The sequence below is a fragment of the Podarcis muralis genome, chromosome 10 (assembly GCF_964188315.1).
Source record: "Podarcis muralis chromosome 10, rPodMur119.hap1.1, whole genome shotgun sequence".
Lineage (NCBI taxonomy): Eukaryota > Metazoa > Chordata > Lepidosauria > Squamata > Lacertidae > Podarcis > Podarcis muralis.
This window is the reverse complement of record NC_135664.1, coordinates 68,508,690-68,536,636: the sequence shown is the minus strand read 5'-3', so window position 1 is coordinate 68,536,636 and position 27,947 is coordinate 68,508,690. Positions and strand designations below refer to the sequence as shown.

The window sequence follows — 27,947 nt, the reverse complement described above, 5'->3', positions numbered from 1 at the left end:
TGAGAGACTTCAAAGAAGTGTGACTGGCACAAGGTAATCCAGCAGCTGCATGTGGAGGAGCAGGGAAGCGAACCTGGTTCCCCAGATTACGAGACTACTGCTCTTAACCACTACACCACACTGGCTCTCTGCGGGACCGTGAACCGGCCCACGCCACAAAAACTTTGCAGACCCCTGGTCCACACCCTGCAAATGGAGGAACTATGACTAGTTTACATACTGAGCCCAGCAATAAGAGTCTTCCTCACCACCCTTCATCAATAATTGCCAGCAGGATGTTCTCAGCTAATACCATACCAGAGGCAGAGGAATGCACTAAGACACGAGTACCAAGCCAATGGTAGGTTTGTAGGCTGAAACAACACACTCTCCAACTGCATTGTAAGGACTTCAAAAAGCAAGACTAGGCCCTGGGAATTTGCTCCTGACACAAGGGAGACACCACATTTCGCACCAGCGGCAGATTCATCCAAAACAAAGGACATTGCAGAGGCCCTTTATAACGCCGCTGGGTGGGTAACCTGCCTGAACAGAGACTAGCAAACTGGTAGCACGTAAACTAGGGGGGGAGGGATATATTTACCTATCTTAATAAATCGACAAGGGAACATCTGCTCATCAATCTTATGCTTCAAGGTGAACGTTTCTTTATTATAGTCATTCTTTAAGCCACTGTGGAGGGAAGGACACAAGGTTAATAAATCTTTTTATGGCTAAGTAGGAGATAATTTTTGTTTCACTTCAATTTGTAAATAGACATGCTGCTACAAAATATGCCATCACCACCCTCAGAGAACATTTGTAAGTGGGGAATAAGGATCAGGAGACCACTGCATATGGCCCTCCAATCACTGCAAGTTTGTTTTGTTTTGTTTTTTGTAGGGCAGGGACCAACTACACCCATATGAACCTACGCTCTGCAGCGTAGAGAGAGCTTAACAAGGGACAGGGATTTCTCTTCTATGGCAGGTAGGCAGAGCAGAGATTTTAAGTGCTGTGGCGCCTAAAGCCACATTGCACCATTTACTAGTTCAGGTTCAAGAAGTGGCCAAGTTTTATATTCAGGTCAGCAGCCAGACCCCACCACCTGCTAAGGTCTTGCACAGGAAAGCCAGCCGGCTATCTTTATAAACGTGATGGGAACACATAAATTAATGCTTCCTTTCTCACACACACAAAAACAAACAAAGCCCATACGGCACAGAAAAGTCTGAGGAGCTCAAGTGAATGTAGATATGTGAAAATGTGATTTATTCATACTTCTATATAGAAAATAAATGTTTTTTAACAGGGGAGGATACAAACACTGGTAATATAATAATAAATAATAATAATAATAATAATAATAATAATAATAATAATAATAATAATAATAATAATAGATTTATACCCCAGCCACTCTGGGCAGCTTCCAACAAAACACTAAAATACAATAACCTATTAAACATTAAAGCTTCCCTAAACAGGGCTGCCTTCAGATGTCTTCTAAAAGTTTGGTAGTTATTTTTCTCTTTGACATCTGATGGGAGGGCGTTCCACAGAGCGGGTGCCACTACCAAGAAGGCCCTCTACCTGGTTCCCTATAACTTGGCTTCTCGCAGCTAGGGAACCACCAGAAGGCCCTCAGCGCTGGACCTCAGTGTCCGGGCAGAACGATGGAGCTGGAGACGCTCCTTCAGGTATACTGGACCAAGGCCATTTAGGGCTTCAAAGGTCAGCACCAACACTGTTGCCTGTCACCAGATGCTGCTTTCTCTTTCCTGGTGTACAGGATTTGGAACTCTCTCCCCATGGAGACTCACCTGGCTTCTTCCCTTTTAAGTTCCTGGGCAGGCTATCATTTCATAGAATCATAGAATCATAGAGTTGGAAGAGACCATCAAGCTTTTGAAGGTGTGCATGGCTTATTCTCAACTGCTTCTGCTTTTTTCATTTTAAGCTTACAAGTTTGTTAGCTCTGCTCAGGTGCTGTGCTTTTATGCTAATTTTTTATTATCTCCAAGTCATGTTATGGGGTCAGTGTTTATGGAAAAGCAGAACAGAAATATCCATTTGACGAAAAGCAGAAGAGTAAGCGAGAGCCTGGGACAGAGGGAGTGAGCCAGTGCAAGGAATCAGAGATGAGAAGGAAAGCTTAAATGCAGAATGAGCACAGAAGAGAACCACCTTTCACCTTTTGAAACAGCTAGTCCAGTGGCTGGGGCAACCCAGCCAGATGGGCAGGGTATAAATATAAATATTATGAGGCTGCGAGTGTTGTGATCTGCCAAGAAGCTTTGCTTGAGGCAACAGATTTGGTCTTGCCAGTGGCTTGCAAAGCAGTGAGCTGTCCAACATTCTGAAATGAGTTAGCTTGCTTTTCTGGAATTCAGATGGAAACGGGGATGAACCTGAGGCTGTCCCATGTAAACCAAAAAGAATTTTCTTTCGATTCATTGGGGGAAGAGTATAGTTGGCTCACCAAACCAGTGCTGTAAGGTATCTGGAAGCACACAGAGAACAGCCTCACTCCAATAATGTCATTTTTATCACCAATAGTAATGGGGAAGAGGGAGTTAAAGAATAAACCAGGCAGAGGGGAGGGAGTTCCCAGTGGTCCATGAGCTTCATTCAGGTGGTCTATGGATCTGTGGTTGAAGACGGGAGATGGCACATTTGTCAAATTAAATATTCATCTTTATTTTTAAATGTATTTTCATTCCTTTTGTTTCTTGTATTTTACCATATTGCCATTTGAATTCTATTGAATGCAATATGTAATAAAAGAAGCAATCAGTGACAATAAAAAAGCACATAGCTTCTAGCACACGGTGCATTAGAATTGCTACAGAAGGCAGAAAAGTAATTAAGAGGTCCGCCAAAACCCTCACCAATTTTCAAGTGGTCTATAGGGGAAAAGATTGGGAACCGTGCACTAAAGCACATCTCACGGCTGCCTATACTCCACCTTATCAGTCCTGCGATGGAAGACATTAAGCAAATGCCCAAAGCACATTTGAATATCCTTCTTACCTTGATAAGAGATCTGTCATGTTTTCTTCATTCATCCCGCCAAAAACTTTAAACTTCTTTAAATTACAGACATGGGTCTTCTCATATTTTCCAAATGTGATGCTCTGGACTATGGCAGGCCTTTCAAGTTTCAGGATCAGATACTATAGGGGATGGGAAAAGAACGCACATGGGTCTTTGTTCTTGTTTTAAGTGTATCACACCGCAAACAAGGCCTAGAGCTAAGTAGAACCTTAAAACAAACCAAGAGAGGATGTAAGCAGAATGCGTTTTGCAGGTGTGGAAATTCTGCTCTGCGCTGTTTCTTGCCACACTAATGAAAAGAAACTGGGAGGAAAGTCTCTGACAACTTCCATGGCAGCAAAGACAGGCTTGTGATGGAGCATGCCCATGGCAAGGAGATGCAGCCCAGACCATCTTGGCTCACAGCTGGGTATATGTGAATGGCATACAGCAGCCTACCTGGTGACCGCCAGATGTTTTGGGCTACCACTGGGGCTGGGGTTGATGAGAGTGGTAGCCCAAAACATTGTGGGAGGGGGCTCCAAGGAGGCAACGACTGTGTATACACAACTCTAAACTTATTCCATGCATCATGTCTTTAGATATAAATGTTAGTGTGGAGGCTTTCACATTTTTTAATTGGGAAATTTCTGCCTGCTCTGGATTGTTATACTTATGCAGTTCTGCATTTCATTTGCAAGACTGGGTTAGGACATTTAAAAAAAAATTGTATATTTTGTAAGCCACCCTGAAGGTGATGACTGCAAGATAGGCATTTCAAAAAAATTATTATTTTAAAGTCCTTGGGTGTTAAGTCTACTTACAACATAAATGATAGTTACAGATGGGTAGCCGTGTTGGTCTGCCATAGTCAAAACAAAAAAAATTCCTTCCAGTAGCACCTTAAAGACCAACTAAGTTAGTTCTTGGTATGAGCTTTCGTGTGCATGCACACTTCTTCAGATACACTGAAACAGAAGTTGCCAGATCCTTCTATATAGTGAGAAGGTGGGGAGGGGTATTACTCAGAGGAGGGTGGGGATGGGTGATTGGCAGATAGCTGTGATGAGCCTGTTGACGACTATTAACGACTGCAGTAGGTCTTACAGGAAAAAGCAAGGGGTGAGAAGGTGAAAAATGGCTTTGTCATGTATAGTGAGATAAGAATCCAATGTCTTTATTCAGGCCAGGTGTCTCCATGGTTTTAAGTTTGGTAATGATTTGCAATTCAGCAGCTTCTCTTTCCAGTCTATTTCTGAAATTCCTTTGTAGTAAAACAGCTACTTTGAGATCTTGTATAGAATGTCCTGGGAGATTGAAGTGTTCTCCTACTGGTTTCTCTGTCTTGTGATTCTTGATGTCAGATTTATGTCCGTTTATTCTTTGGCGTAAGGTTTGGCCTGTTTGTCCAATATAGAGAGCTGAAGGACACTGTTGGCATTTGATGGCGTACACAATGTTAGACGATGAGCAATTAAATAGTCCAGAGATGGTGTGTGTGATGTTGTTGGGGCCAGTAATGGTGTTGTCCGGGTGTATGTGGCAGCAAAGTTGGCATCTGGGTTTATTGCAGGCTCTGGTGCCAGTGTCCGTGTTAAGTCTGGTTGTAGTATTATTGTGGGTTAGGAGTTGTTTAAGATTGGGTGGCTGTCTGTAGGCAATGAAAGGTCTTCCTCCCAGAGCTTGAGAAAGAGAACTGTCATTGTCCAGGAGAGGTTGTAGATCTCTGATGATGCGTTGTACTGTTTTAACTTGGGAGCTGTATGTGATGACTAGAGGAGTTCTGTTATTTTCTTTTTTGGGTCTGTCTTGCAGCAAGTTCTCTCTGGGTATCAGTCTGGCTCTGTTGATCTGTTGTCTAACTTCATCTGCTGGGTATTTTAGTTCTAAAAAGGTTTGCTGTAGATCTCTTAGGTGAGAGTCTCTGTCTGTAGAATTGGAACAGATACGGCTGTAACGTAGTGCCTGGCTATAAACAATGGACTGTTTGGTATGTTTGGGATGGTGGCTAGAGGCATGTAGATAAGTTTGTCGGTCAGTTGGTTTACGGTATAAGGTGGTGTCTATGCGCCCATCCTGTATTTTTATAGTAGTGTCCAAAAAATGTATTTCAGATAAAACCACAGCGGACTTTGCCACCAAACTCTGCCAATTTGTCCTTACCCACAACAACTTCAAATTCGGTGATGACCTGTTCCTTCAGATCAGCGGCACAGCAATGGGCACCCGCATGGCCCCACAGTATGCCAACATCTTCATGGCAGATTTAGAACAACGTTTCCTAAACTCCTACCCACTCAAACCTCTCTTGTACCTGCGATACATTGATGATATTTTTATCATCTGGACACATGGTCAACAGACCCTGAACACCTTCCACCAGAAATTCAATGATTTTCACCCCACAATCAACCTAACAATGAATCAATCTATGCAAGAAATACATTTTTTGGACACTACTATAAAAATACAGGATGGGCGCATAGACACCACCTTATACCGTAAACCAACTGACCGACAAACTTATCTACATGCCTCTAGCCACCATCCCAAACATACCAAACAGTCCATTGTTTATAGCCAGGCACTACGTTACAGCCGTATCTGTTCCAATTCTACAGACAGAGACTCTCACCTAAGAGATCTACAGCAAACCTTTTTAGAACTAAAATACCCAGCAGATGAAGTTAGACAACAGATCAACAGAGCCAGACTGATACCCAGAGAGAACTTGCTGCAAGACAGACCCAAAAAAGAAAATAACAGAACTCCTCTAGTCATCACATACAGCTCCCAAGTTAAAACAGTACAACGCATCATCAGAGATCTACAACCTCTCCTGGACAATGACAGTTCTCTTTCTCAAGCTCTGGGAGGAAGACCTTTCATTGCCTACAGACAGCCACCCAATCTTAAACAACTCCTAACCCACAATAATACTACAACCAGACTTAACACGGACACTGGCACCAGAGCCTGCAATAAACCCAGATGCCAACTTTGCTGCCACATACACCCGGACAACACCATTACTGGCCCCAACAACATCACACACACCATCTCTGGACTATTTAATTGCTCATCGTCTAACATTGTGTATGCCATCAAATGCCAACAGTGTCCTTCAGCTCTCTATATTGGACAAACAGGCCAAACCTTACGCCAAAGAATAAACGGACATAAATCTGACATCAAGAATCACAAGACAGAGAAACCAGTAGGAGAACACTTCAATCTCCCAGGACATTCTATACAAGATCTCAAAGTAGCTGTTTTACTACAAAGGAATTTCAGAAATAGACTGGAAAGAGAAGCTGCTGAATTGCAAATCATTACCAAACTTAAAACCATGGAGACACCTGGCCTGAATAAAGACATTGGATTCTTATCTCACTATACATGACAAAGCCATTTTTCACCTTCTCACCCCTTGCTTTTTCCTGTAAGACCTACTGCAGTCGTTAATAGTCGTCAACAGGCTCATCACAGCTATCTGCCAATCACCCATCCCCACCCTCCTCTGAGTAATACCCCTCCCCACCTTCTCACTATATAGAAGGATCTGGCAACTTCTGTTTCAGTGTATCTGAAGAAGTGTGCATGCACACGAAAGCTCATACCAAGAACTAACTTAGTTGGTCTTTAAGGTGCTACTGGAAGGAATTTTTTTTGTTTTAACATAAATGATAGTTCCAGCAATGAACAAAAATCATGGTTTGTGGCTTGACCTGAAGTGTGCACTGAGCCACAGTATATAAATATGCTTGTTTGTACGTAGCTTGAGTGCATCACTGTGGCCAAGAAAATTGCCTTGAGATTAAAATATTTTGTCTGCCACTTGATCTAATAGTCAATACCACTGCAAAGACTACCTCACAACATGAACCAAGATGTATCATGCAAAGATGCCTAATTTACAAAACGTACCATATTTTTCACTCTATAAGATGCACCTAGTTTTTGGAGGAGGAAAACAAGAAAAAAAATATTCTGAATCCCAGAAGCCAGAACAGCAAGAGGGATCACTGCGCAGTGAAAGCAGCAACCCCTCTTGCTGTTCTGGCTTCTGTGATAGCTGCACAGCCTGCATTCGCTCCATAAGACGCACACATATTTCCCCTTACTTTTTAGGAGGGAAAAATGAGTCTTATAGAGCAAAAAATACGGTATTTGCTCGCCTTAAAAATTTAGATGGCCAGGTCCCTGTAAGAGGGGAAGTAAGATGTATGCTCCTCATCTGGTCATTCTTTTTGGCAAGATCCAGCCTAATAATTATACACTCAACCATTCAAAAATTAAATTCCACTCGTCAAGAGATGCCAACCACCACCATCCACCAAATTCACTTAAGGCCTCTAGGGCATCATACTAACTCAAGACTACCTTATACTCTCAAGACAATGTTAACATATCATTTTTACACTGCCGAATATCACAAAAAGGAATCTCTGCCAAGAAGAACTATTAAAGACCATCTGGTAGACGCATGCAGGAAGAGCAGAACATGACTATTTAGCTGGTTATTTTTAGCTGAAATACTAGCTTAGGAAAACCTACATTCAGAAATGTTGGGTTGTTTTTTTTCAAAATTAATGCTAAAAATAAACAAGCTAGAATTTTGCCAGTAGCTTAGGTGCCATGGACATTAAAACCAGTGCTTCTTCGGGGACTGGATGAGTTATTTGCAAGTGGCAAAGGGAGTGGGGATTGAGGAGAATCCAGATTCATTTTATTCCCAATAATATTAATGTTGGCTTGAGCTATTTCCTCCGCCGTGGTGCCCTTATCCCAGCACCATGACTTCCTATACTCCACAGGAAAAGCTAATAAAGTAGTAATTGGAAGACAGGCTACTGTAAATGTCTCCGGTACTTGCCTAACAAAGGTAGGTTATGCTGGCACTTAGAGAGGTGTTTTACCTGTTCAGTATGTCTTAATCATAATTAGGAGAGGCCCTTTTGCAGCAAGCCTGGGTTACTTCTCCAGAAATAGTGCCCCCTTCCCAACAGGATCAATCAGACCTTGCCAATCCTTCTACACACCCATGTCCAAGAAATTGCAACAAAACATGAAGAGGAGAAAGTACATCAAGATAGAGAAGAAATGTCTATTTTCGTTGACACTGCGGAGGGAGGCAAAGCACCCAGAATTTCCCAATGCAGTCTCATTCCTAGAATAGATCCTCGTTCCAGTGTATTGATACTTATCGCCAATGTAAATAAACATGCACACACATTGAAAAGCTGGCTATTTCCAGCAGTATTATGGAGAGCTATTTTACCACTCCTGCTTCTCCAAGGGATCCCTCATCCTGCTGGTTCTTCCTGTTCTACTCCAGGGTCTCAGAGCAGAGCACCAAGACTTCATGGTAAGAACACAGAACCAATGAGACACCATTCGGAATTTAAATGCAAACACCAACTTAACCCGGCCCTCTGAAAAACCAACCCAGAAAGAATGGTCTTGCAACAATGGCACCATTTATTCAGATAAATAATAGAAGTATTGGTGGTGGTAGTTACTGAAGGGTTCGAGATACCGAGGGAAAATTCAAACACTTACCTGGGGAGGGTAGTTGCTTTCAGAAGACCACCGCGAAGACTGATCATTGGGCTTGTCTACTAAAATATTCCTAAAAACACATACACAAAGAGAGGTTCAAAGCACTTGTATGTTACCCACTTAATACTTTGTCTGGTTTTGCGACATTTAAAACAAATATATCTCCGGAGCCACGATCTGACAGCGGGCGGGAAGGTGACGTCGGGACGGTGCGTGACTAACGCACGCACCGCCCCCATGCGACGTCACAGCCAGTACAGCGCCCGCCACAGTGGGGGAGTGTCGGGGCGCACAATGCGCCTCCTCCCCTCGCTAGTATCCGCCCCGGAGCCGCGGCAAAGGTGTAAAAGAGCCACATGCGGCTCCGGAGCCGCGGGTTGCAGACCCCTGTACTAGAGGTCAATGCAACTCCTTCCTTAAACCCAATCTGAATAAGAACTACTTCGCAACCCAATGCAGTTTTTTTCCTTACCCACATACACAAGGGCCGTCTGAAGACGCACTATCCTCCCTGAGGCTACTTGTAGGCATCCAAGACAGGTGGAATGTTTCATCTGGAAGATTCAATCTTTGTCATTTCCCCCACTAAAGACCATGGAACATAGGAAGCTCCTGATTCAGAGCACTGGGTAGCAACAGCTGTCCAAGGCTCCACACAGAGGACATTCCCAACCTACCAGGAGTTCCTAGGTACCTTCTTCATGGAAAGCAAATAATCTACTACTGAGCTATTGCCTTTCCCTGGATGGGCTCTTTGAGGTGTGTCCATGCAAGACAGTCACTGTTCACCCTTAAATTGTAAATAAAAGGTACCAGAGCAATTAAACTTTACTAAAGCCTCTTGGAGAACCTAAACACTCTTCTCACACAAGCAACCAGATGAGAACCTGTTTATATCTACAGGTCTTGAGGTACCTCAAACCTAGGTTTCAAACTTCCAACAGCCCTTCTCCCCAGCTGTCAAGTTTTTGTACGGCTGAAATACACACAGAACAAAAGCAACGAAGAGTTCTGTGGCACCTTAAAGACGAACAAATGTATTTATTACAGCATTAGCTTTCATGGACCACATCATAACAAATAAATACATTAGTTTTTAAGGTGCCACAGCACTCTTTCTGGGGTTTGTTGTAACAGACTAATAAAGCGAACGCTCTAGAAATTTTAACACACAGCACAAAATGTCAGCCAAGGTATCATCTGTATTTAATACCCCACCATGTCAGAAAACTCTGCATGTCTTAAATAACATTTGGCAACCAGGGAAGGGGGGGGGGAGGAAGAGAGGCCCAAGATACATAGATGTACTTGCTCTGTTCCACAGCCAAACCTGCTAAGCTAGGGACTTGTCTTTTGTTTCACGTAACTGAGAAACTGTACTGCAGTTGAACATGTTAAATACACATGATAATAGCTGTATTCTCTGTTAGAGGCCACCAAACCTAAACACTATTCCAGTTTGGTGAGCCACTCTCAACGTTTAAATCCTATTTCGATGGTGCTTCTTATAATCGATGGTGCTTCTTATAAAAAAGAGCTACCTAAAACTGCCCAAGCGTTGAGACAGAATCAAATAAGTGTTGTGCTTCTAGCAAGCTAGGAAAATGATTTGCAGAGCTTTGCAATCCTGGCCTGAAGAGGCATATTTCCATATTCCTTTGGCTCTACTCATGGCCAAGTAGCAGTCTGCATCATCATAAATATCTAGCAAAGCTAAAGTCACAGAGAGCTTTAAGTCAATAGGTCAAATTGTTTCATGATGGACTGGCCACGACGATTTTGCTCTTATGCTGAAGCTAACCATAGATATACCATATTTTTCGCCCCATAGGACGCACCTAGGTTTTTTTGGGGGGAAATAAAGGGGGGAAAATTTATTTTCCCCCCAGGCGCGGGGCTGGCGTGGGGGAAGCCCGAGCTTCCCCAGCCCCCAGAACAGCCTGCTATCCGCAAGCCTAGGGAGCCCGGCGCGAAGTCACACCGGTCTCCCCAGGCTTGCGGAGAGGTGCGCAAAGCCCAGGCGCGCTCTTCAGCGCGTCCCAGGCTTCGGAATGCAGGCAGCTCCACGCAGCCGTCAGGGGCCCGGCGCAACTTCGCGCCGGGCTCCCAAGGGCTGCGCAGAGCTTCCTGAAGCCTGGAGAGCAAGAGGGGTCGGTGCGCACCGACCCCTCTTGCTCTCCAGGCTTCGGCGAAAGCCTGCATTCGCCCCATAGGACGCACACACATTTCCCCTTCATTTTTGGAGGGGGAAAAGTGTGTCCTATAGGGCGAAAAATACGGTAAATAACACATCTCAGGGATTATTTTCAAAGAAGCACAAACAACATTAAAAATATGCAACTAAAGTTAGCATTCTGGTTTGTTTTTAATGTCAATCAATATAGAATTGAGTTAAGAAGAAAAAACATTTCAAAGAAAGCACAGCTGCTTTGGAGCATGCATGTATGCGTTACACGCTTCCTCTACGCACTTTCTTCCTGCCACCTAAAATTTATATAAGTAGGACTAGAAACATAAACGTTTTGAACTACCAGGGACCTCTTTCAAAGTGGTGAAAGGGTTTTTGTTTAATGCAGGGATGGGAAAGCTCAGGCCCTCTGGGCCTCTCTGTCCTAGGACGTGGGAGAGCACAGTGGGTAAAGGTAAAGGGTAAAGGGACCCCTGACCATTAGGTCCAGTCGCGGACGATTCTGGGGTTGCGGCGCTCATCTCACTTTATTGGCCGAGGGAGCCAGCGTACAGCTTCCGGGTCATGTGGCCAGCATGACTAAGCCGCTTCTGGCGAACCAGAGCAGCGCACGGAAACGCTGTTTACCTTTCCGCCGGAGTGGTACCTATTTATCTACTTGCACTTTGACGTGCTTTTGAACTGCTAGGTGGGCAGGAGCAGGGACAGAGCAACGGGAGCTCAACCTGTCGTGGGGATTCGAACTGCCGACCTTCTGATCAGCAAGCCCTAGGCTCTGTGGTTTAACCCACAGCACCACCCTTAATCTCAGGGTCATGGGTTTGAGTGTCAAGCTTGGCAAAAGATTCCTGTGTTGCAGGGAGGTGGACTAGATGACCCTCCTGGTCTCTTCCATCTCTACGATTATTATCTGAACCTTAGAATCCTCCAAGCCATACAAACACTCTCCCCAGGACACACCCCTTCCCGGCCTTCTGTGCACTCTCCAATAAAGCTTATTGACTGCTCAGATGGGGGACCGAGTAGGGGGTACAAGAGTGTGTAGAAACTGTCCTACTGTACAAATTAAAGTTCACATTTGTTTGTTTGTTTTCTGACTGCTTTGGTCCTACCAACACACAGCCCCCAGAAGGGAATGTGGACCTCAGGCTGAAAGATGTTCCCCCATGGATTAATGCAAGCTCGCAGCCAACTAAACACTACAGCCCAAGATACTGCTAAGAACCAGCAATAGAAACAAAGTCTGACCAGTTCTGGGTCCCTGACAATCTATGACACCAGTTACCAAGGTTCTGGAGTCTGCACAACTGAATGTGTAGCAAGCCTTGGAAACCCAAGCTGACATCTCTGCTCAGCTGTGAAGTTCACTGAGTAGCGTTTGGGCAAATCCCAATCTAACAAACATGCCAGTTTGAACACCTTGGAGGTAAACAGCATTAAAAATTCAGCAGCATTTTGCACCTGGTTATCGGCCACTTAGAAGAACCAAGTGAAGATACCTGGCTGCCAGGATGGCACCTGACCTCTCCACCATCTAGAGGTGCATGCTTGGGGATCCTTGGATCTTGACAGTTTTTTACAGTAGCAACACATCCTGCAGAATTTTATCCGCACAATTGGAATGTGTTTCAGCAACTAAAAAGTCGTATTAAAAACACGACCTTTGAGCCACCTGGCCCAAAAATGGCAACCAGGCATTCCATTTTGGCGACTATAACCCTGGTTATGGAACCATTTGGCGCCTAGCTTGTATACCTGACTTTCTAACACTGGAGGTAAAGTACTTTGTGTAATAAGCACAAAGAGCCGCAAGTCCACCTATGAGGAAGTACAGTGGTACCTCGCAAGACGAATGCCTCGCAAGACAAAAAACTCGCTAGACGAAAGGGTTTTTTGTTTTTTGAGCTGCTTCGCAAGACGATTTTCCCTATGGGCTTGCTTCGCAAGACGGAAACGTCTTGCAAGTTTGTTTCCTTTTTCTTAACACCGTTAATACAGTTGCGACTTGACTTCGAGGAGCAACTCATAGAACGCGGTGTGGTAGCCTTTTTTGAGGTTTTTAAAGACTTTGGTGATTTTTGAAGCTTTTCCAAAACTTTCCTGACACCATGCTTCGCAAGACGAAAAAAATCGCAAGACGACAAAACTCACAGAACGAATTAATTTCGTCTTGCGAGGCACCACTGTATAGCCTGTGCCTCTATCCTGTGTGATGCTAGATGTACATTGCTCAGACCGACCATTGCTATAAAGGGGTAGAAGAGGGAGAAGCACCTGGCCAAGCAGACGCAGAAGCATGAAGACGCAGCGTCCGAGAAAACCACACACAGATGTATAATTATTTTAAAAGGTTTAACACAGGTTGCTACCCACCCTAGGCCTTCAGATACAGGGGCAGAGTACCATCAGCCAACCAAGATTAGAAGACAGCATTGTGCAAGTATTCTATAAACTAAGACTAAGCAACTGGAGCGGGTGAAGCTTGTCTTGTTTGCAGCAAGATCTTTTGAGCTCTCGTCCAGGTCTTGCCTCAACCTAAGCAGGCAAGGTTTCCAGGAAGATCCATGCCCAATAAAAGCATCTCTCGCAGATAATTGTTTAGGCCTGGCATTTGCATCCGCAACAGAGCTCTAAATTAGCACAACACAGACATCATCTTATTTTTAAAAAGCCAAACAATGTTCAATTGGCTCTTAAGCCTTCTTATGCAGTACTTTCGTGATGCTCAAATCACTGCTATTTGTTTTATGGGGCATTTTATAGTCTGCCTTAATTCTGGTATCCGCATGGGAGCCAGAGATTTCCAGTTGCTAAAATATCAGCGTGCACCCTTCTAAGTAGTAATGCATCTCCTTCAAAAAGATCCACACACCCTTCAGTCATTTTCAAAAAAAATCCCGCACTCTTAATTGTAAGAATGCTTTATGTACTAAAAAGTTATGTTTTGGGGGTCTTAGTGAGTTTTATCTGTATGCAGTGAAGATAGCCATAGCAGAAGCAGCATATAACAATGGTCCAAGAAATTGCAGGTGGTAAGCTGAAAGGCTGTGGCTCAGTAGTTCATATCTCTACTTGGCCCTGAACCCGATTTGTTTTTCCTGAATGCAGGCCAAGGTCATCAACATGACGTCCATGAAGGCCTCAAATGGTGACCATAGGCTGGAGGTGCCTCAGATCAAGAACTCATTTTTAAAAAAGAAAAGTCTGCAGCCCTCCTAGTAAGAATATTCAAAATCTCTCTCAACCGTGGAGACCACAGGGTGGCCCTGGCAAGTTACATAGCCCCCAGTCTAATGTACCTGGAGGGCTTTATCATGGATAAAATAGAATTCTTATTAAAAGAAATGAAAAACATGAGATGATCCAGCAACAACTGCAACTCCCAGTGCCAAGCAGAGAGCTGTCAATGTGCTCATTTTTAATACTGGGGGAGGGACCAGTGAGGCCCCTAAATTGTTAGAAAATAAGCTTTTCACCATTTATTCTGAAGGCACAGCTGAAGAAAACAGCATCGCTGCAATTTTCTTACTTTTCAAACACACTGGCATGTTTGCAAGGGAGACAAGAAATGGAATTGACTAAAGAAGCACTCAAGTAACAAATCTTGTCCTTTGAAAATCTTGAATGGTGTTCTCAGACATAATTGATTAGAATCGTTAAGTCATTAAAATCTTCCATACATAACAAGGAGCAAAAAAATAAATCGTCCTCATTTACATGGTGACACCAACAGCTGTATGTTAGGAAGCCTACAATTTTCAAGAAAACTTTTTTCTCCCTCAGCTCCTATATGCTTATTTTAATTTTGTACATTTATTATATATGCCAATGACACAGCACTTTAGTTATTAGTAATAAATAATGGCACCTGGGTTACTTTCAGTTACAAGAAAAAGAAAAAGGGTGGGTTTTTTGGAGCATGGCTGAAAACAGCAATCAAAGTCAACACTGCAACTCAGGTAAGGCCAGGTTTGCAATTGGTATTTCCCTGTCTCATAGCTCCTGGCAGAGAGTCATCATCTCAAGTTCTAGCAAAAGCAACACAGCCTTACTGCCAGACACTCTGTGACATTTTGAGAGATCAACTAGCAGCTGCTGTATTCTTGCTGTGATATTATGCAATATCTACTTTCTGTGGGCTCTGGTCTTAGGCCAATCTTGCTAGAATACCCTACAGCACTGGACTTCAACTGACAGATCAGGAATCACTAGCAGGCTACAATCTAAACCAAAATGGGTCACAACATCACCACTACCACCATATAAATATACGGCCAAAAATTGAGAAATGGGTTCTCAAATGCTGGTATGGATTGAAGGTAGGTCCCAGGTCCAAAAAGGTGGGAAACCACTGCCTTAGTTCTTGATTTGCTTAGGTGCACAGAGCAAAAACTTGATCCAAAACCGAAAAGCAAGATGTATTTATAACAAGGAGGAAAATGTTGTTTTCTGTTTCCCTCACTGAGCAGCTGCTGGTAGTCACAGGACTATGTTTTCATTCCACAGTCCAGATACTGTTGGACTCCCACGGGAAAGGGAGACGGGATGTGACGTTTACTGGTTTCCTGTTTCCTTTGTACTGTCGTTTCTTTGTTGGAGTTGCTCTCTGCTTCACACAGAGACAAGATGTATATTTGTATGCTCTCAGCATAGCTTAGTAATAAAGCGTAGCAATGTAGCCATACCTGCCTCATCCTTCTGTTGTGGACTCTAAGTGTTTTATACTCTGTTGGGCTCAAGCCAAGATGAGCCATATCAGCTCGGAGGACCGGAGCTGCATTTATCCAACAGAAAATGCACCCTTTCATCACTTATCTAACTTTCTAGTCTAACATAAGTAACTTAAAATTATTATGTATGAACTGACAGAAGCAAAACTTTTTCCAGAAGACAGTCTCAGCTGCGCAAACCTACACAGATCAGCTAAGGGGCAACAGCCATAGCCAGTTCCACACAATTTTTTCCTCTTCTTTAAGGGCATCAAGGCAGGTTTTGCTGTGTGTTGTTTTATGGATTCTTCTGCTGGCTTTGTACAAGTAGTAAAATGAAAAATACCCTGCAAAAAGAGGGAAGAGCTCACGAAATGTATTGATGCTCTCTTTCACATTACATTTCTGCAAGTTTTGTTAATTACCCCTTGGTCCGGTCCCTGGTCATCCCCCCCCCCCCAATTCCTTCTACCTTTTATTGGCAACATACAGTATTTACAAAGATTACAGTGAGGAACACAGAATGCTGTGTTGGGAAATCCCAGAAAGAAGTGCCAAGGAACAGCCCTTCCTGTGCACAGGTGTACAGATGCTTGGATCAGAGAAGCCTCCGTTCATATTCTCACTCCTGTGATGAAGCTCTATGTGCAGTGACTTGCCCAAAGTGCTCTCTCAGCCTAATCTACCTCAACCTTGCATCATTTTTCCAAGGATAAATATACTACCCTCTGTCCCATTTAGAAAAGTGGGGAATGTGCTAGCTAAACAAATAGACAGTTTCTGAGCTTCCATGGCACTGACTGAGATATTGTCATGGGCAAAACCAAATATTTATCTCATTTTAGTGCTTATTTGTTTCTCCATGCCAAATGTGTGGAGGTAAATGACAAGAAATTACAGGGTGGTAAATTGCAGGGAGAAGTATTCAGTAAACCAGCCCCCAAATGACAGCCTTCAGAAACCTGTCCACAGATTTAAAAGGACAACACAAGACTTGATAATTTCAAGTTTTGCAATTTCTGATTACACTCCTGAAAAATACAAGATGGAAAAAGTAAAACAAAGCAAATATGCATCTGAAACAAAGCACCTCTGTGATTCAGCTTGCCAAGAAACAGCAGTTGTTCCTCCACTAGCATTTTGATAGTTCTTACTGAAATATTTCCCCCTCTGGTGTTTGAAGTCTGGAAAACTTTGAACTGGAAAATTTTCTGGGAAATTATCCTATGCAAATTAGCATAATTTGCTTTGTAAAATTCTCATACCCTAGAGAGTGGTCTAACTTAGCATGTTTATTTTACTTGTAATTGGTAAACAAAGCTAAAAACCTTTGGACCTGACAAACTTATGCAACGTAACATTTATTTGCGACTGGAATCCATTCTTTGTTATCAATGCACTCATGAAACTTAACATCTTCTGCAGAAAAATTTAGCAATGGAAAAATATTCCACTCCACACCACTGAAACAAACTAAATGTTCTTTGGCTGCCAAACCCAATTATAATGCCCAGTACTCCAACTGCGTTACCATAGAATTTAGCGCAAAGGTACAGCTAGGACTGACACCATGCAAGATGTTCCCAATGCTCAAAGGAGATAGTAGTGCTCAACACCTTCCAAGGTCTCCCTGAAATTAGGATATTAAGCTGAAGTAGAATTGCTAAAAATCAAACATTGTTTTCATTCTAAAATCCATTTTCAAGGCAGAAATTTCATCAATGTGTTTTGCAACATTCCTCCTCTTCCAATAAAGAGTGCAGAGATCAAGCCGGTATTTGTACTCGAAACTTACTTCCGGAATATCTGTACCAAATTCTATTCTCTCACCATTTGTTGTCTTAACAACAAATAAGGAGAGGATGCTAAACAAGCCCAACTAAAAATCTCACTTTACTCAGCCAGTGAGTGCTGACAACGCCATATTTTAAACCGGTCCCTCAGTTTATGGGGGCAGAATATGGCTCATGTGAGAACTGTAAAAGACTAAATGTGGACCACGGCGGTCACCCGTACTAGCAGGCTTAGCTTTTACATGGCTCTCAGTACAGCAGCAATTCCCTTTGAGATAACCAATACAATCTGTACAAACTGTACCTCAACATATTATTAGGAAGCCTCCAGAGCGTCACCAAACCCAAACATAGTGGTGCAAGGCCACAAGGATAACGTAGATGCAATATCTGCAAAATTTCCCAACAAAACGCGTCCCTGGGGAACTGCATTAACTCTGTGTGAGCTTCAAGCACCGGGAGAGTTAAATGACATCTCTGAAGCACACCATCTCCTGTTCCTACACATCTATTTCAAAATTCTGCCTCCCCCTCATACTGTTAGCACTTTGCATTTGCCATTTGAGAGCTAATATTTTTCTGCAGCCTAAGCAACAAGACACCTTGTTTTTACTTGCATTGTTTGTGTTTGAGTTGCGTCCCAAACCACCACTCTCAAAGGGAGATCATTACTGCACTCCACTGGGTATCTCATTGCCTACTCCATGCAACTGTGCATTTGTCAATAACCTTCCAGAAACTTGAACGTCACAGCTGATAAAAGATTGATGGTGAAAAGGACTGAGGCTCAGTAACTGTACAATGACATTAAATAGGACGACAGTTTCTTTTTTTAAAGTGCAAGGCCTGAAAAGCAAGTGCTAAATGCACGGTCATGCAACATGAGTCTGGATAGAAAAAGAGAGTGGCCGCAATCAGGCACAAGCCAAGATATGAATAAAAGTTCTGAGCATGCAATCAGCGCCACCACTCCTCCCTTCATGCAAGTGAGCAAAACAAATAGGAATAGCTTCCCAGTTCAAGGCATCTTTTGTCTAAGACAAAATCCCATACACATGGAGTCCAGAGTTCACTTACAACAGTAAACATCAAGTAAGAAAACACTTGCGGCACACAGGCATGCAAGTCCAAGTTCACTTCAGAGTCCAAAAGTGAAAGGTGAACTAATGTCACAGGAATCTAGTTCTGCGTTCTTTCGCTCATGCGCAAACACTCATGCAGAGCTGAGTGGTAAAAAAGACACAATCGTCACTCTTCCCCAAGCCCCAAAGTATGTCTACAAATATTAAAGAGAGAATCAAGCTCTAATTAATGTTAAAAGCCCCCTTTTTCACCACCTGCTTCGGTTGAACAGCTTTAAGAGAGACAATGAGAGTGGATGCTAATACCCTTATGTTGTAATGTAAACTAATCATGCACAAGCCGCAGCAGTCATGCAAAGGCTACATGCACAAGTCAAAGTACTAGATAACTTCGTTCCCCATTTACCCAGAGCCTCAGCGTCAGCGGCATCCATTCTGGTCCTCTTCTGAAAACCAGTACCTTTTCGCACAGCTATCTTACAGATTTCATTTCAGTTGGGGACAGACTCTAAGGGGTTACACATATGTTATACCTATATTTCTTCCCTTAGCATTCCATTCACCAGCCCATTTGCTTTAAGCAGTGGCCTAGGATGGAAAAATTCCCAGTCCTTTATTTTTTCATGGAAACCTTTCCATTTCATAAGTTCACTAAAAATGATGAATGGATGCTAAACAAAACATTAGGCAAGTTTGGCTGCTTCCAAGTTTTTAGCTTTGTTTAGGAAATACAAGTAAAATAAACATGCCAAATTAGATCACTCTCTAGGGCATGGGGGGGGGGGATGATGAAAACCGATATTTTTCTGATGCTAATTACCCTAATTTGTGTAGGGGGGGAATCCTACACAAACTAGGGTAACTGGCACAAGAAAATCTAAACATTTCTTATTGTTGGCTCTAACCTTACCAATCACTTTTCCAATTTTGCTGCAGCAAAACAAATTTACCCTACCATCAAATAGCCGTTCATTTCTCCTTTTCCATACCTAGCCTGCCCTGACTTCATGAATCCTCATCAGCTTTCAATTATTTTCATCTTACTCATAACCCTATAATGTCCCTCATCAGGCTTTAACTCAGGGGTCAGCAAGGTTTATCTTCCCTGGGCCAGATCGGTCCCACGGAAATCCCTCCGTGGGCCGGATCGTGTGCGTGCGTGATTTTCGGAGTCTGCGTCAATGCAATTTCCGGCACCGCGGAAGCAAGTCCCCGTGCCATGCTGCGCCAGCTTAGCGCAGCACACAAGCGGGCAGTTTGGTTCGTGGGCGGCTCATGGGCCGGTCAAACGACCTCTGCGAGCTGCTTCCGGCCCATAGGCCTTAGGTTGCTGACCCCTGCTTTAACTCTACACACCAGGTAACTCTGGTTCTTGTACGCCTCACTTCTGCCTCACCTGCCTCTCCTCACTTCCAAAGCATCTGCTCAGAGTGGAAGTTGACATATCAGCAAATCCAAGTTTGATTTAATGCAAAAGGTGGGTGAGGGGAATGCCTTGTGGGGAACAAGAGGAAGGGAGGGGAGTTTAATCCCACCTGCATACATCAGCAGTCCCCTGCAAATGCCCCCCTTCTTCAAAGGCCAGCCCACCCATCCCCACAATCTGGAATCAATTGTTTTCAGAATCCAGCTTGATTTTAAAACATCCTGGATTGGCATTTGTAGACAGAGTCAGCAGGGGAAGGATTAAACGACCTTCTCCCACCATCACCACCAAGGTTCCCCTAAAAAAATGCCGCCCCCCCCCCCATTTCTCTTACAAAGGAAACATAGGGTTGAGAAGCCCATGTTTTCATCAAGCATCTAATTTCATGGTCCCTGTCAACTTGGAAGTGAAACAACATGCCCTTCAAGGCAGACTAGCAAATTGAACCTGCAAATGATCTACCAAGACCTGTCATACTGGGCATAACAAAGAGACGAGACATTATTTTGCAAAGCAATTAGAAATATTTAGAGAATGAATGTTTGCAGAAATTCAAAACAGATTTCATGCATGAATAGTGCAAAGGAGATGGTCCATCTGTGATACACTTCACAGGTATTCTAGCAACAAGGTGAAATTTCTGCAGCAGCAATTGGGACCTTCAAGGACAGCCCATTTGTTCCTGCAAACCATGTTTTCATTTTTCATTCCCTCTGCTCCCTATATCACCATATCACTACTCCCCACACCACAACCACTAATTAGGTCTACTGTCCTACTCTGTCACATCCTGTGTCTGCATAAATCAGCCCACACATAATCAAAATTTCCTCTCACACTGCACATCAACCAACCCCTACTATACCTGTCTTCTCATATCTCTGCTGCAGCTCTCCACATTGCATCCCTTGCTCCTTGCCTACTCAGAACACTCTGCTTTATTTTGCCCTAAGTACATAAGAGCCTGCTGGACCAGGACACTGGCCCGTCTAGTCCAGCATCCTGTTCTCACTGTGTACCTGTGGGAAACCAGCAAGCAGGATTCGAGCACAAGGACACTGTTTCCTCCTGTGGTTTCCAACATCTTCACTGCTCCTTACATCTCCTTCATACAGTACCAGGAACCAAGGTTACCAACACCCTCACCTCCCCAGCACAATACTGCACTACCCTTTTGCCAGTTTTCAATGCACACATTTCAGAGGTACAAACATGTTAGATCTGCTGTAGGGAGGAGAAAAATACACAAGAGTCATCAATGGCTCTGTGGTACCTTAAAAAGCAACACAACTGTTAGATCTTCAGCTACCTGGCCTGGATCATGGAAGCTCACTCCATCAAATGCACCAAGTTTGCAGGTTGTTTCCCCATTACAGTACCAGGGTTTACAAGCCCCATTAAATGGCAGTTAAAAACAAAACATCACAAGGGGATTCTGGCGACAGACCACATGCCCAGCTCACTTCCTTTCCACCTTTAGCCATGCCTTCCTTAAGAGACTCATGAAACCAGAACCAAACACAGCTTCCACCAGTGCTAGAAAAATGGAGAGAGAAAAGGGGGAGGGATTAATGAAACCCACCCACTCTAAATGCAGACCTGCAACTGAGCTTTTTCAAGTGCTTGAATTACTTGCCCAAGCCCCTCAATTTTTCAATTTTGTTTGTTTTAATAAACATTTCTATCTTTCACTTCTGGTGTAAAACTATCACACAGGATAGCTGGAGCCATATATAACATTACAATTTCACAGAATATCAAACTGTTCCAGAATAAAGGAGCAAGGTCAGCAGCTGCCTTGTTCAACCATGGGATTAAAAAAAACACCTATCTGATAAAATAAAGCCATTGTCAAAAGCTTCCAGAATAAGGAGGTCTTCAATAACCTGCAGAAAAAAAGTGAGGAAGGGGGCCAACCACACTTCACAGGTCAAGGTGTTCCATAATCTGGGGGCTGTCAACAACAAGGCCCTTTCCAAATCATGCCCCTGTGACACACACTCTACTTTTTGGTGGGGCTTTCGCATACTAAGACCCCAGCTTCAATCTCTGGCATCTCTCAGATAGGCCTGGGAAAAGACTCCCGGCCTAAAACCCTGGCTAGCCTCTGCCAGTCTGTGCACACAGCACTGAGGTAGGCAGACCAATGCTCCTACTTGGTGTAAGCCTGGCCTCTTTCCATGTTCCTATAACAAAAGGGAAAGAAAGGGTGGGTGGCTTACCCCACCCCACCCGAAGTCCCCTATAATGCCCCTCTCCCTTGGCTCTTCACTCTCTAGGTCCTGCAAGACCCAGCAACATAGCTGTCAACTTTTCCCTTTTCTTGCAAGGAATCCTATTCGGAATAAGGGAATTTCCCTTTTAAAAAGGAAAACGTTGACAGCTATGCCCAGCAAGCACTGATAGGTCCCATAGGTACTCTCATCCATGTCTGCCCCCATGTGACCCCCACTCCAACAACAAAAAAACCAACACACCCTACCATATTGCCCCCTTCATAATGACAACCTTTAGGCTTCCTAACCACACAAAGACCCAACTCTGCATCCTGTTGCAGCAGGGACCAGCCTTTTCCTTCCTAAGCAAGACCAGCCTCAAGACCAACTCCTTCCAGAGCCACCCCCTCCAAGAACCCCCAAGATAACTGCAAAAAGAAGCCCAAAAAGAAGTCCAAATGCCACCCCATCCCAAGACAAACCCTTCTAAAACGAACCCCCAAATCCACCCCAAAAACAACTCCCAGGACTGGCCCCTCCCCCAATGTGAACTCCCCCACAAAGACGACTACCCCACAAAAATTCTGAAGGCCCCCTTCCACAAACCCCCTCCAAGACCACCCCACCCCAAGAACAACTCTGAAGACCACCCCCTCAAAGACCCCAAGAACAACTCCCATGACAGTCCCCCATGTGAACTCCAAGAGCACCTCCTCAAAGACGACCACCCCAAGAACTATCTTAAAGGCCTCCCCACAACTCTGAAGACCAACCCATCGAAGACCCCAAAAACAACTCCCATGACGAACCCCCCATATAAACCCCCCAAGAGCACGCCTTCAAAGACGACCACCCCAAGAACAACTCTGAAGGCCGCCTGCCCCCCAAAACGAACCCCCCCCCAAGAACAACTCTGAAGACCACCCCCTCAAAGACCCCAAGAACAACTCCCATGACAGCCCCCCCATGTCAACTCCAAGAACAACTCCTCAAAGACGACCACCCCAAGAACAATTTCAAAGGCCCCCCCGACAACTCTGAAGACCAACCCATCAAAGACCCCCAAAACAACTCCCATGACGAACCCCCCCAAGGACACCCCTTCAAAGACGACCACCCCAGAACAATTTCAAAGCCCCCCAACTCTGAAGACCAACCCATCAAATACCCCCAAAACAACTCCCATGACGAACCCCCCAATATGAACCCCCAAGAACACCCCTTCAAAGACCCCCCACCCCAAGAACAATTTCAAAGCCCCCCTGACAACTCTGAAGACCAACCCATCAAAGACCCCCAAAACAACTCCCATGACGAACCCCCCCAATATGAACTCCCCCATGAACACCCCTTCAAAGACCCCCCCACCCCAAGAACAACTCTGAAGACCACCCCCACTTCAAAAACAACCCCCACGACTAATCCCCCCATGTGAACTCCCCTTCAAGAACAACTCCGAAGGCCACCCCCCCCCCAAAAAAAAAACCCGAATCCCCCCACGTCTACCCAAAGACCCACCACCCCACAGAAAGGCTCCCCCCCCAAGCTTTCTCCCTCCTTCCCCGGAGCCCCTCTTAAATGGGGCGCCCCCTTCCTCCGCCTTCTCCCTCATAAGTACCACAGGGAAGGAGGGAGGCCCCGCAGCCCCAAGCGACCCGCCCTCGGCCAGGCCCTTCTGGCCTCCGCCAAGCCGGTGGCGGCGGAGACTCACTCGGGCAGGTAGGTGGAGGAGAAGCTGCTCCAGCGGTGCAGGGTGTAGGCCAGGACGCGGCTCTCCAGGGCGCCCGCCGGGCCGAAGCCTGGGCCCGCCGCCGCCGCCGCCATCTTGTCGTCCGTAGCAGCAGCAGCAGGAGAGGGAGGCGCCCTAGAGGTAAGGTGAAACGCGCAGGCACGCAACGCGGGCGGGCGGGCGAGCGCGCGCGCACACAACACACGCGCGCGCACTTCCGGATTCCGCTCAGAGCAAAGCGGGGCAAGGGGGAGGCCGGAGAATGAATGCGAGTAGGGAATGACGCGTTGGCCCAAACGGCGTTCTGAGGGGCTGGGCCACGCAATACAGAAGCGGGGAAGGGAGGTGTTCGCTTGGGAACCGGAAGCATACGCTCGCAAGCGTAGGCTGCGCTGGCCGGAGGAAGTTTAAAAGGACCGAGAGGGATCGAAGAGAGGGGAGGGGGGAGGAGAGCGACAACGCCGCTCTTAAAGGGGCCGCCGCGCACTTTGCCGCTTGCCTCCAGCTGCTAATGTGTTTGCACATCTTCCAGAAGTTGTTGCTCGGTTGCTGCCCGTGCTCGGTGTTTCTGGGGTCAGACTGCCGTCGGGTGGTTTGCAGGGCATTTTTTTTTAATTATTAGTATTATTATTTGTATGCAGTATGTGAACCTGAGGGTGAAAGAGGAGAGCGCAAAATATGGTCTGAAGCTCAACATAAAAAAACCTAAGATCATGGCCACTGGTCCCATCACCTCCTGGCAAATAGAAGGGGAAGAAATAGAGGCAGTGAGAGATTTTACTTTCTTGGGCTCCATGATCACTGCAGATGGTGACAGCAGCCACAAAATTAAAAGACGCCTGCTTCTTGGGAGAAAAGCGATGACAAACCTAGACAGCATCTTAAAAAGCAGAGACATCACCTTGCCGACAAAGGTCCGTATAGTTCAAGCTATGGTTTTCCCAGTAGTGATGTATGGAAGTGAGAGCTGGACCATAAAGAAGGCTGATCGCCAAAGAATTGATGCTTTTGAATTATGGTGCTGGAGGAGACTCTTGAGAGTCCCATGGACTGCAAGAAGATCAAACCTCTCCATTCTGAAGGAAATCAGCCCTGAGTGCTCACTGGAAGGACAGATCCTGAAGCTGAGGCTCCAAGACTTTGGCCACCTCATGAGAAGAGAAGACTCCCTGGAGAAGACCCTGATGCTGGGAAAGATGGAGGGCTCAAGGAGAAGGGGACGACAGAGGACGAGATGGTGGGACAGTGTTCTTGAAGCTACCAGCATGAGTTTGACCAAACTGTGGGAGGCAGTGGAAGACAGGAGTGCCTGTCATGCTCTGGCCCATGGGGTCACGAAGAGTCGGACAAGACTAAACGACTAAACAACAACATGTGTGCCCGCACCGTACATTTTGGAACTCCCTGCCTATTGATATCCAAGTAGGCGACTGCGCTGCATTCTTTCCGTTGCCTGCTGGAGGCATTGTTGCTCAGACATGCCCACACAGATGCTTAGAAAGCTTTCCTGAGGTTTGGCCTACAACAACAACCACAAATATTACTGTTGTTATTATTGTTATAATTATTAGGTTCACGACCTAAATTCAACAATCAAATAAAACAATCCAGAAGAAAACACTAGTGAATGCTGGACTCTAGGGCTTAAGGTACCCCACTCCTTACTCTACAGGGCTGGACCCTATATTTTTGCTCACGCTGCAAAACGCGAAGCACATCGGTGGCACATAGCAGCAACAAGAGCTCGTGTCTTCCATAATCCACCTTTCCTTCCAAATATTATTGCACATCAACCCATCTCTGAGCGGGGAGAGACTTTTCGGGTTCCAATCACCTTACCCAGGGTTCAGTTTCCTTGGAATGAACATCAGTAGAAACTGCGGCGACGCTAGGATACGTGGATTTATTCACACACACACACACACAACCTGAGCATAGGATGGATAACTTGCAGAATTAACATCCCAACAGATCTTGCTTCTCTGTTAGGTTGCCAGAGAAGCAGCCAAATCATAGCCTTGGGCCCTGAACAGAGCAGACAAGTCTTTGTGTCTCCAACTTCCAGCATCACTCCAACATGCACACACGATGCACATTGCACACAGAGGCTATTGCTTCTAGGATGACATCCCATCCAGCCAGATGAGGTGGGAACCCGCCCCCCCCCCCTTTGTCTCTATCGTAAAAGAGCTTATTCTTTAAGATTCAAATGAGGTTACCTAGCTTAGCAGCAAGTTCCAGTTGCCCTTCTGGACATAGGATCTGGTTCAATGGGTTTGGCAGGTAAAGGTAAAGGTACCCCTGCCCGTACGGGCCAGTCTTGACAGACTCTAGGGTTGTGCACCCATCTCACTCAAGAGGCCGGGGGCCAGCGCTGTCCGGAGACACTTCCGGGTCACGTGGCCAGCATGACAAGCTGCATCTGGCGAGCCAGAGCCGCACACGGAAATGCCGTTTACCTTCCCGCTAGTAAGCGGTCCCTATTTATCTACTTGCACCCAAGGGTGCTTTCGAACTGCTAGGTTGGCAGGCGCTGGGACCGAGCAACGGGAGCGCACCCCGCCGCGGGGATTCGAACCGCCGACCTTTCGATCGGCAAGCCCTAGGCGCTGAGGCTTTTACCCACAGCTACCTCACAGATACAAGATTGCAAGTTTGGAAGGGACCCAGGGCATCATCCAGACTAAACCCTCCCCCCAATCATAACAATTCATTCCCCATTCATTCCCCCTGTTCCCACCCAGTCTTATTACCATCAAATAGCCATAGCTGTCAACGTTTCCCTTTTTTTAAGGGAAATTCCCTTATTCCGAATAGGATTCCTTGCAAGAAAAGGGAAAAGTTGACAGCTATGCAAATAGCCCCATTTCCCAAATACCCAAAATGACCCTAGTCCTACTCCCTCCCTGACTTAACCTCATTCTGTGAAATACAGATGTTTTTCTCCCCACATTTTTTTCCTTGCTGTTCTTTGGCTTGAAGGAAATAAGAATACAGTGGTGCCCCGCAAGACGAACGCCTCGCAAGACGGAAAACCCGTTAGACGAAAGGGTTTTCCGTTTTGGAGGCACTTCGCAAAACGAATTTCCCTATGGGCTTCCTTCGCAAGATGAAAGCCCATAGGGAAATCTCCGGGACAGCGGGGAAAAAGCGCAGCACGTCTTCCCCACTGTCCTCGGACCTCCTCCCGCCGCCAGGCTTCGGAGCAGCCTTCTGAAGCCTGGCGGGGGAGGCGGAGAGGTTTTTTAAAAACCCCGGGACAGCGGAGAAATCCTCCGCTGTCCCGGGGCGATTTTAAAATGCCGCCCGCCAGCATTTTAAGATCGCCCTGGACAGCGGAGAAGTCCTCCGCTGTCCCGGGGTTTTTTAAAATGCTGGGGGTGGGAAGAAAATCCCTTGTCCCCCCCCCCAGCCTTCAGAAGAGGTCGGGGGACAGACTGTCCCCGGACCTGGTCTGAAGTCGGTTTCCATAGGAACGCATTAATTGATTAATTGCATTCCTATGGGAAACCGTGCATCGCAAGACGAAAAACTTGCAAGAAGAAAAAACTTGCGGAACGAATTAATTTCATCTTGCGAGGCACCACTGTAATTCCAGATCCTCATATGCCTTTTATAGCTCCTTTTTTCCTGTTCCTACTTAATTTGGTAACCATTCCGACTGACCCATTCAGTCTAGGATCGAAGCCAAGTAAATGAAGGACTCCTCAAGTGCAGTTGATATTTATAGTAGGCAAGCAGTGTTAAAAATTATGATGCGTCATTAAGAGTTCATTGGGGCTTTTGATTTTGGTTCCGCAATAACCGCTGACCTAGGAGATTTTCCAGTTTGTAAATATATTTAACTTACTGAAGATTTAAGTTCCTAATTATTGACAATGCATTAATACACGGTTGTGATTATTTGCATTCATATAGGACCTTCGGGGTGATAGGGTAAAGGTAAAGGGACCCCTGACTATTAGGTCCAGTCGTGGCCGACTCTGGGGTTGTGCACTCTTCTCGCTCTATAGGCCGAGGGAGCCGGCGTACAGCTTCCGGGTCATGTGGCCAGCATGACTAAGCCACTTCTGGAGAACCAGAGCAGCGCACGGAAACACCGTTTACCTTCCCGCCGGAGCGGTACCTATTTATCTGCTTGCACTTTGACGTGCTTTCGAACTGCTAGGTTGGCAGGAGCAGGGACCAAACAACAGGAGCTCATCCCGTCGTGGGAATTCGAACCGC

The 27,947-nt window shown here is 45.4% G+C and overlaps 1 protein-coding gene across 1 annotated transcript in view; it reads right to left on the bottom strand.

The window, feature by feature from the left end:
* MKLN1 (muskelin 1) overlaps positions 1–23,855 on the bottom strand; it is an 87,973-nt gene extending 64,118 nt beyond the window's left edge. Inside the window, exons 1-4 of the mRNA XM_028745354.2 lie at positions 23,703–23,855; positions 8,578–8,647; positions 3,013–3,155; positions 584–672 (exon numbers count right to left, since the gene is read on the bottom strand). Of these exons, the coding sequence (XP_028601187.2) occupies positions 584–672; positions 3,013–3,155; positions 8,578–8,647; positions 23,703–23,815 (415 nt within the window). The 5' untranslated portion in view covers positions 23,816–23,855. The remainder of the gene's footprint in view (positions 1–583; positions 673–3,012; positions 3,156–8,577; positions 8,648–23,702) is intronic.
* Positions 23,856–27,947: the final 4,092 nt, after the last annotated feature.